Here is a 10,505-nt window from a genome sequence, read left to right on the forward strand (position 1 = left end):
TGTCTTTGTCTCTTTTTCTCTAGAATTAAGCAGTGTTCACACTAGGTTTGAAATAGTTGACTGGGTAAAATTGAATTTGTACCTGGAATGTAAAGAGCATGGCATACCTTTTCACTCTTTAGAAATGAAATAGTGTGGACACAGCATGTTTCATTGGAGATTAACCCCTTATATTTAGAATGCAAGGGAAAATAATCTGTTGTTTTTTTTAAAATAAAAAACCCTATGGTGTAGCTAACAAGCCATTATGATTTGATTTGTTTATTTAGGACTAGTTTTAAGGGGTTAATCAACTTGGAGTCTTATAAATAGATGCAAAAATCCACATATATCTGAGCTTCTTTAATGGATATCCAGCCCAGACATCTTCCTAGTTTCTATAGCTGCTTTGGCATCTTCTGTTGGCTTCAGGTTTCAAGATTGATTCATAATGGATACTGAGGTCAATGGCAAACCAGTCATTAATTTTAATGGAACTGACTCATATGTGCAATTTTGTGAATAATATATGGGTCACTCTTGATTATTTTTTAAATAAAACTAAGTGATAGAGAATCTGGAGTCATTAAAACTGTCAGTTTGCACCTATATTTATGGGAGTATAAATAGTTGGCATGAGACAAAGAATTTTCCTCCCATAAGCTACATTACATAGAATAAAACCTTCATATTTTATTATTGCTATTTACATGCATTAATTATCAAATCATGCTGCCGACTTTGGCCTCAGTTGAACCCTTTTCGCTTAAATGTTGTTCACTTTTCACCTGATATATCTATAATCTAATTGTCTTCTTTCATTTGCTTTTAAAACTCTTGACTGGTGTGACTCATCTTTTTGCTGTATCGGTATAAGCATATAAAAAATCACCATGTGAAAAACTTATGTAAATCCCATCGGTAAAACATTTTTATAAGATTCATAAATCCCACTGATGAAATACTCATAAAATGAATTTCCTGTGATAGGTGAACAAGATCGACATAGCAATGGAAAAATATGGTTCACAGATCAAGTATGATATGGATTCAGGCTGATGTATTTTTCTTGAACTGCTTCTCTTCACTGATAGATAACCTTCCAGCCTGATCTGTTCATTCTTTGGCTTGTGTTTTTTTCTGAATTGGTGTTTTTCATGAGTCTTTGATTGGCTGTGGCTAATATGTTTCCTTACATTACAATACATTTTAATGTTCACTCCCATCTATTGAATAAGTCAGATCAAATTTTATTATATTCCTATTTATTCTAACAGCAGATTTACTAAAAGTATCCTCTGCCGATGTTCACCAATTATAGAATCAGAACCAGTTAAATTCAGCAGTAAATAGTATACCCACACCATATTTAGATGCAGTCAGTATAACTGACAAAATCTATGTCAGAAAATGTTGATTCACCAGATGCAGTGGCTTTTCTTTTTCTACACTGCTGTTCCTTCTGTTGTTCATAGTTCTGGGTTTTCCTTTATTTCTTCTCTTACTGAGACCACTTTTTCTAGTTTTTCTTCTTCTATCCTTCTGGATGAAATTGGGATGGATATACATGGCATGCACATAGATGCAGTAGTAGTCTAGAGAATAAGAAATATGAAAATATACAGGCACTCCTTACTTGAAATTTACATAGTATTTTGCTTTCCTTCAGAATTCATAACATCCAAAAAATCTGGCCTGGTTTTATAAATATATCTTTATCTTACCTTATTGTGAGGTATACTAGTACATTGTGGATTCTGAGTGCCCAGGAAGAATTTTGACATGTTAGGATTCTTATTTAAGATAGTATGTGGCCATTTTAAGTTGTTCTAACAAACACAGGGCACAATCCAGTGGGAAATTCTCCTGCACAAGTTTCATTAAAATGAATAGGGGCTGAATTTTTTTAAAAAACCTATTTATTTCAGTGGGGCTTGCAGAGGAGAGTGTCACAATAGATTTTGCTCATAGCTTGTTGTGACCTTCGCTTCATTCAAGTGGATTTTTGTGTTCCTTCTGTCTTGTGTTTTCTGTGCTGGTGCACTGTGTCCAACCATTCTTCCTTAAACTTTTTAGGGGAAATTTCTTTTTTCCAGAGGATGTTTTTGACAAATAGACAAACACAAAAATAAGATTAAGAGCTAACCTTTTGTTATGCTCTTGATTGCCTTTCATATTTGGCTCAATGATTTTATACACATTGAGGGATATATCTCAACATTAATTCATGGGGACAGGGAATACAATATAAATGGCATGTGTGACATGGAAGCTATTTTAAGGAAGTGTCTTGCTCACCTGGTCAAACACCCATTCCTCACTGCATTTTGCCAATTCAATCCATTTTAGATGTAACCTCGGGTATGGTGAAAGACCCACCGGACGTCTTGGACAGGCAAAAATGCCTTGACGCTCTGGCTGCTCTACGCCACGCTAAGTGGTTCCAGGTTCGGAACATCATTTTACTTTCTTCTTGTAGCCTTATGAGAGAGAGTAGTTTCAGTTGTTCAGTTGGATGTTGAACTATGTGGGGGGGGAATCAAGGTTGCCCATAGTAAATACATATGTGCACATAAATAAATTAAATAACTAGGGGGCAAATCAATTCATCTTGGAAGACCTCTTTAGAAGAACTGCTTAATGCAGTTCTTGCCAATTTGACAACAATTTTTTTCTGGCCATTGAGATAGCAAAATTAAAAGTTTAACTTACTTTGGGGGAATCGTATGTTTTTGTATTTGTAATGTGTTCCATAAGGCTGCAGAGTAACTTTGCTTTAAATAACAGAATGCGTGTTTAAAGCTTTGTGTTCTAGTTGTAAGACTTTTACCCTTTATTTCTTTAAGCTCATTAAGTGTAGGGAATGAAAGGTGAGAAACTGTTTGGTTCAGTGACTTTGCATTCCAGCAAAGGCACAAGAAAGCAACCAAACAGATTCCCATAGCCTTTCAGTCTCTATACTTGTTAGCTCTTTACTTTTGTATTTCTATTATAGGAAGATATTGTATTTGTTGTTACAAGTGAACTATAGGTCAAAGTGTGCAGGATTTCAAGGGATATTAGTAACCTGTGCACCTTGACTTGTTAAGTTACTAACCTTGGCATAAAATGCTTCTGTAAATGGCAGCTCCTGGAATGTTATCAAGTGGTTTCTTTCATTTCTTTATCTGAGCTTCCATTGAACAGTGGCGTTTTAGCTTTTCTAAGAGGCCTCTTCTTTGATTCTGCCAGGATTGATTAACTTGATTTTGTATTGCTCTCAAGGCTAGAGCTAATGGTCTGCAGTCCTGTGTCATTATCATACGTATTCTTCGTGATCTCTGTCAGCGAGTTCCCACTTGGTCTGACTTTCCAAGCTGGGTAAGTACTGCTTTTAAAGCCATGAGCAAATTGTTAAAAGTGAAGCTTCAAATCACCTTAAATTCTTCTCTGAGTCTGTTCATTTGTCTTCAGAAGTGACAGTACCTATAACAGCAAGACAAAGCAAAACTTTTCTAAACATATTTTTTCTTTAAAAAATTGTTTGTGTCTTTGTATGTGTGAGAGAGAAGGCTTCCAAGAATTACATATTAAATATTGTGGGCCCTTGGTATCTGCTGAGGTTTGGTTCCAGGACCCCACTTAACCTCTATGTATAGCAAAATCCATGGATGCTCAAATCCCATTATATACCATGGTGCCCCTTATATAAAATAGCATAAACAAAGGTTTTGGGGGATTTTTTAAAAGCCATGGATGTGGATGCAAAATGGTGGATATGGAGGGCCGATTGTATACCAGAATGTCACTTTACTTTTGGGAATGTGTGACTTAACACATAAGTGACTGTCAGGCTGCTGTTATGGTGTGCTTCTTAGTGTCAAACCATTAAAATTGGAAATGCTGAGGAAATGACAGCATAAAACAGGTTTAGCATTGTTTGTGAAGTTGCTTCCAAGAAGACCCTACTGTCTGCATAGCACATTATTTTCCCTCTTGTCAGTACCTTCACATGTGTCATAAAAATAGATGTGAGAGATATTTTGCCATTCATGTCTGTTATTGAATGCATTAGGGTATAGTGTAAAATTTGAAAGGCTCCATTTAGGCTTCTACAGAAGTACCGCATGTGTGCCTGGACATATGTAGCCATATTGTTCAGGTACCCATTCACACAACAGCCTTTTTAACCCCTAACAAGATGATGCTGAAGATCTAAAGTCAGAGGCTTTCATGGCCAACATCCATAGTTTTTTGTGGGTTTTTCTGGCTATGTGACCATGTTCTAGAAGAGTTTATTCCTAACGTTTTGCCAGCATTTTCAGAGAATGCTTGTCTGGCATCTGTAGCTGGCATCTTCAGAGAATGCTTGTCTGGAAAGAAGTTGGGTATATATATACTGTGTGACCTGGGAAGGCAGAAATGATTTGCATGTGGATTGTTCTGTTGCTAATGGCAGGCCTCAGGGTGGGAGGGTCTGCAAAAGAGGGTTAGGATGCACAGGGAAGCCACTGAAATCCACAGACATCTGCACAATTTCAACAGGAAAGAGGAAACCCTTAAAGTAAACAAGGTTTGGCTACCAGTCCTGAAAAATAGTAAGAGGAAGACTCAACAAATGCAAATGAGAAATCTCCCAGGGTCACGGGTTTCCCAGCAGACAATGAGCACTATCAAGCAGACACTAATCCTCTTTTGCAGACCCTCCCACCCTGAGGCCTGCCATTAGCAACAGAACAACCTACATGCAAATCACTCCTGACTTCCCAGGTCACACAATGTATATACAGTCGGCCCTTCTTATACACTGATTTTTTATACACGGATTCAAGCATACACTGTTAGAAAATGTTCAAAAAAAGTATAAATTTCAAATATCAAACCTTGATTTTCCATTTTTTATAAGGGACACCATTTTGCTATGTCATTGTATTTAATGGGACTTGAGCATACACAGGGGATCTTGGAACCAAACCCCAGCGTATAACAAGGGTCCACTGTATACCCAACTCCTTTACAGGCAAGCATTCTCTGAAGATGCCAGCCACAGATGCTGGCAAAACGTCAGGAAGAAACTCTTCTAGAACATGGCCACATAGCCCGAAAAACCCACAAAAAACTATGATTCTGAAGATCCTTCCTTTGTTAACAACAACACAATGAATAAGGTCCAGAGAGTTTCCACAGTCAGAATTATCCTTAATACAAAAGAGATACTTTGTAAAACACAAGCCCTTCGTCCTGCATTAGAAATAAAATTACTAGCAGTTTCATGGATGTTGGCAAGCCTTGGTAGGTGGCTATTACATATAGTTGCCACTAATCTCATCCCACCCACAAGTGCTCTTGCCATGTGTTAGAAAATTTAAGAGATCAAAGGACAACTCTCTCATTTTACACTTCACATCATAGACACACAGAAGTAGTAAGTACCCCTCTGGAGGAGGTGGAGGAGGAGGAGGATAGGATTTATTTATATGCCGCCCAGTTACTGAGAATCTGGGTGGCTTACAACAGAGGGGATAATAGACAGTTCCCTGCCCTCAGGCTTACAATCTAAAAAAATGTCTTCAGAACCACTCAGTCACAAATAACAGTTAGCTAATGGAACAACTGAGAGAAAAGAAACTTTCCCAACTCACTCTGTTTTTCTCTGTGTATCCTCCAAATCTGCTTTGAATGCTGGATGGACTGTGGAACAGAATGGGAATTAGAACTAGGAAGTATGGGTGAATGAGGATAATTGGTCCTCCATCCACCAGCTTGGCCTGGTTTTGTATGTGGGTTTGAGGACTGTAACCCTTCAATTTCCCATGTGCCTTCTCCACACAGAAAAGAAGGGAATAGCTACTTTTGGACAAGATACTGCCCCAGCCCCTTGTGCCTCCCACTGATTTTTACAATACTGGAAGTAGACTGGCAGCTATTTTTGTTTTGTTTTTAAGGCTGTGGCAGCCCACAGTGGGTCTGTAGAATAGACTGGGTTTACTAACCTGGGATGTCCACACTCCAGGGGGTGCAAGATGGTACTTCAGGGTGTGTGACAAAGAGTTGCTTGTGTTCTTGAGCGATAAGTTGCATGTCATCACTCATTTTTTTCTGAATAAATTAGAATTTGATTGCTCAATTTTGATTTGAATTTCAGGCAGTGAGTTAAAAGCTTATTTTTTAAGTTCAGTTTGTTCACCCTCAGTACTGTATGTGGTTTATTTTGTAGTTCAAGAATTAGACATTAGACCTCTTCATCTTCAAATGTGATACTACTACTGTAGGGGGTGTGAACATTAATCAAAAATTTCCTAGGCGTAGAATTCAAAGATATGTTACTCTGTAGAATCAATATGTAGAGAGATCTTGTAGCACCTTTGAGACTAACTGAAAGAAAGAAGTTGGGAGCATGTCTATGAAACTTCATGCTGCCAACTTCTTTCTTTCAATTAGTCTCAAAGGTGCTACTAGATCTCTCCACGTTTCCTAGTGGTGTGGGGCATGGAAAAGGTTTGGGAGCCACTAGACTAGAAATTGGCCTGTGGTCTCCTGGAGCTTGATGATTTATAGCAGTGATTTTCAAACTTTGGTCCTCCAGGTGTTTTGGACTTCAACTTCCAGAATCCCTAGCCAGCATGGCCAGCAGTCAGGAATTCTGGAGCTGAAGTCCAAAATATCTGAAGGACCAAATTTTGGGAGCCACTGATTTATATTCTTAACACATGCTGTGGCATGAAATACGTCCTGTATTGTGGTCTCCAGTACAATAAACATGCTGGTATGAATGAATACAGAAATTTGAATACTTCCCATGTGATAATTTTTAAGTTATTAAATGAAGCCTGGTTATTATTGTTTTTCCCCTGAAGCATTGAGGTTATTGGACAATTATCCCAATGATACTATTTTATGTTACCTGTCGGCTTTTGATGCAATCATATACTTCATGTCTTAAATGTGTGGGCAGTGATATATTTTTGCTATTTACTTGTTTTATTTAGGCAATGGAATTACTAGTAGAGAAGGCAATTAGCAGTGCTACTGGACCACAAAGCCCAGGTGATGCCTTAAGAAGAGTGTTTGAGTGTATATCTTCAGGAATTATCCTTAAAGGCAAGTCAAAGACTTTAATTTCATATGAAAAAAAATCCCTTTAAAACTGTAATGTTTGTATATTTAATACACTGTTTTGTTGTATTACTAAAAATAATAAAATTATAATCTGCATATTAAATTACTAAAAATGTTCCTTTTTTGTTATAGGAGGTCCTGGGCTTCTGGATCCTTGTGAAAAAGATCCTTTTGATACACTTGCATTGATGACTGATCAGCAACGAGAAGATATTACATCCAGTGCACAGGTGACTAAAAGCTCTGGTTGAAATAGTAAAATGTTCTGTATATCCTATACCGAAATAGTTAAGATACACAAGTTTCAAGGGCAAAACCTGAGCTGAAAAGTGAATGTGTAGCTTGAGTTGGAATATTTAATGCTACTTTTGGAGTAAAGGGAGTGTAACTTAAGTTTTTTGGCAATTTTATGTGATATTAATTTGTGTAAATTACTGCTTTTCAACTAAAACCAATAGAGTGACTTGAAGCAAGGAAGAGATTATAGTAAATCAATAAGAAAATACTAGATTACACTGTTAAAAACAAAAAAACTTGCAGCTCAGGCTCCTATATTCTTTAACATGTAACTAATGTTTATGGAATATTCACAAGTTACATGGTTAACTAGAATGTTGTAGTGATATCTGTACAGGGTGACCAGATTTACTCCTTTTCCATGGCCTTTTCCTACGTTTCAACCTTTTGTTCAGGAGGAATTCCAAAATGTCCTCCGTTTTGAGCATGATTAAGAAACCCATAGAATAACACCATGTTTGTTTTTCCCTTCAAGAAATTCATCTACTTGTCAGCCTCTCCTTGCTACAAATAGGGGGATAGGCTGGATCCTTCTAAAGTTATTTTTTCCTAGAAACATCAGCAGACAAGACTTGCCCCCTCCCCCAGCTCAGGGCACATTTGTTTCTCGGATGGGAAAAGGTCAGCAAGCACATTAGCCAGTGTGCTGCTTGAGAACACAAATGTTGAAAGTGGTTGATTTGAATACAATAGACTAGAAAGGAATAATTTAAATGTAGGTTAATTCAACAGTCGGTTACTAGTAAAGTGCAATTTTAAGGATTTGTCTTGCTCAGAGTTCTGTATGTATATTGCAAGCTAACAAGGCACTTAAAAGAAGCTTACGTTCATCAGAAAGATACAGTTGAGTACATAATAAAATACTGTACAGTATATGTAATATAGTTATAAATTAACCATACAAAATGAGTGCGTGTGTGTGTTAGAGTTTTAGCTTTTATTTGGTAAAGTCATATGTTTTAAATCTACATTATAGTGATGCCTTGTCCTCTTTTGAGGTTATGTCATCTGATCACCCTGTATCTATAAAAATTCTGAGTTTTAAACAGTTCAAGTATAGTCTAGACTTTTGGAACATCATATTAAAATTAACAGATAAATGTTCTTGGAAGTGAAATCTGACATCATTTATTCTCCCTTTTTTGTTACCAGTTTGCTCTGAGACTTCTTGCATTCCGTCAGATACACAAAGTTCTAGGCATGGATCCCTTGCCCCAAATGAACCAGCGTTTCAATATCCACAACAATCGTAAAAGGAGAAGGGACAGTGATGGAGTTGATGGATTTGAAGCAGAGGGGAAAAAAGACAAGAAAGACTATGATAACTTTTAAAAAATTAAGAAATTGTGTGTATGTTCAGTGGATAACATAGAAAGAAAATAATGGAAGCTATTTGTCAGATTTCTTTTCTTAATGTCTGTCTAAATACATCCCAAAAAATTAGAAAAAAATACTTTTGTGTGGTATTCACACCATTTTTGAAAGGATGTGCAGACTAATTATGGTGGAAAGAGTTCACAAATGGAAACTGTTCTCTGATTTTTTTTTAAAACTTGCTCATTGTTTAGATTTTAACACATAACTCTTGTTTTGTTATTTTTGTTAACTGGTACATTGTGTACTTAAATTGTACTGTATTGAATACAGAGTTATGTGCTTCAGTTTCTTCATGTATTTTGCTATTCAGTTTAGAATACTAGTTATTCTTGATGCTAGCTGTAAGTTGCTTTCTATTAGAAATGGTAATACAACCCCTCCTTTGCTTACTATTTTGTAGCAGAACACTTTTTGGTAAAGTGGAACTACAAGATTATTTCTTCTAAATGTGAATCATTAACACTCTTAACCTGCTGTTTAAGTGCTTTCAGTTAAATGTTACTGCCAATTCCATGGCATTTGTCTCTCTAGTGATATAATGGTGTAATTAAGACAGATTTGTGTTATTCTAATCAGGTTTGTTGTTGCGCAGTATAAATGCTTAATGTATACAGTGTGGACTTGCAACAATTTTAGCAATTGCATAATTAATGAAAATTGCATGACTTTGTTTTTAATAGAGGGGCTTTTAAAAAGTCTTGTTTTAGGTTTCATGCCTAGATCTTTAATTGATTTTGACATAGCAAGGCCAAAAAATAACTTTCTGAAATTTTGCTGAAAATGTAAGCAAGAGGACATTTTCCCCATTTGGGCAGTTTGCTCATTGTTTGCAGAGAGCTTTATCAGTATGGTATTACTGCCAATAGCTCATAATTAAAATAATAGTTCACCATGTGAGTGCCTGTGAAATAGCTCCTTTCGCTGTTCCTGTACCAAATTATTCAATAATTTTAATTTAAGTCTAAAACTTGAAGGTAGATAACAGTATTTCTGTTAAATTAAAGATTGTAAAAGAAAATCACAGAAAATTATTTGTGGCCATAATGTATGCTTATGTCTCCTTCAAACAATTAAATATTATAGCAGTGGTGTAATTCAGGTCTACATCTGGCTGTCGATCTGTGCTCTGATACACAGGTGTGATGTTACAGCACTACAGCTGAATACACAAATAAAGACTAAAATCTATCAAACGTCTTAGTGGTCATTGTATACTGAGCATATACATTCCACTTGGTCTGAGTGAGTTGATGCTAGTTTTCAGTGAATCAGTTTAATCCTACTTGAGAAATACAAAATTGCAGTCTAGATTAACTTCATCCATCAATTTGAGTTTCCCTCTCCAGGTTATTAAAATTGCTAGGCTCAGGCTCTCTTCAAGTTTGTTACTGTTGCCGGTCCTTCAGGCTGTACTTGTTTTTAAATCATTATTTTTTCACATTGCAGAAAGAAATTATCCAGGAACAGATTTATCTCCTTTAGTTGCTTTAACCTACTGAATCCTTATCACTGCCACAGTACTTTCTCCTTTCTCTGCCCAAATTAGGCTTTATTGTTGTTCCTCTTAAGCCTCACTTATCTTCAATTCTAGTTGTCCTTACCCTTCTTTGCTTGGTTGGTTGCTTTCTTAATGCCTTCTACATTCTATTTAAACAGACAAAAAGTTTATTTTTCCTATTCCTGTGGTGGTGAGCCTATGGTCCGCATGCCAGAGATGGCACATGAAACCATTTTTCAGGGTACACGGGGGGTGC

The 10,505-nt window shown here is 36.6% G+C and overlaps 1 protein-coding gene across 2 annotated transcripts in view; it reads left to right on the plus strand.

Annotated features, from left to right (window-relative positions):
• The window catches only part of ZFR (zinc finger RNA binding protein), a 54,732-nt gene extending 44,793 nt beyond the window's left edge, over positions 1-9,939 (plus strand). Inside the window, exons 16-20 of one of the 2 annotated variants that reach the window (XM_042449410.1) lie at positions 2,329-2,426; positions 3,244-3,339; positions 6,948-7,059; positions 7,210-7,307; positions 8,527-9,939. In XM_042449410.1, the coding sequence (XP_042305344.1) occupies positions 2,329-2,426; positions 3,244-3,339; positions 6,948-7,059; positions 7,210-7,307; positions 8,527-8,706 (584 nt within the window). In that variant the 3' untranslated portion in view covers positions 8,707-9,939. Of the gene's footprint in view, positions 1-2,328; positions 2,427-3,243; positions 3,340-6,947; positions 7,060-7,209; positions 7,308-8,526 lie in introns of those variants that run through there. The other variant, XR_006101938.1, reaches the window with a different exon arrangement.
• The last annotated feature ends 566 nt before the right edge of the window (positions 9,940-10,505 follow it).

This window comes from Sceloporus undulatus, chromosome 2, assembly GCF_019175285.1.
Source record: "Sceloporus undulatus isolate JIND9_A2432 ecotype Alabama chromosome 2, SceUnd_v1.1, whole genome shotgun sequence".
Lineage (NCBI taxonomy): Eukaryota > Metazoa > Chordata > Lepidosauria > Squamata > Phrynosomatidae > Sceloporus > Sceloporus undulatus.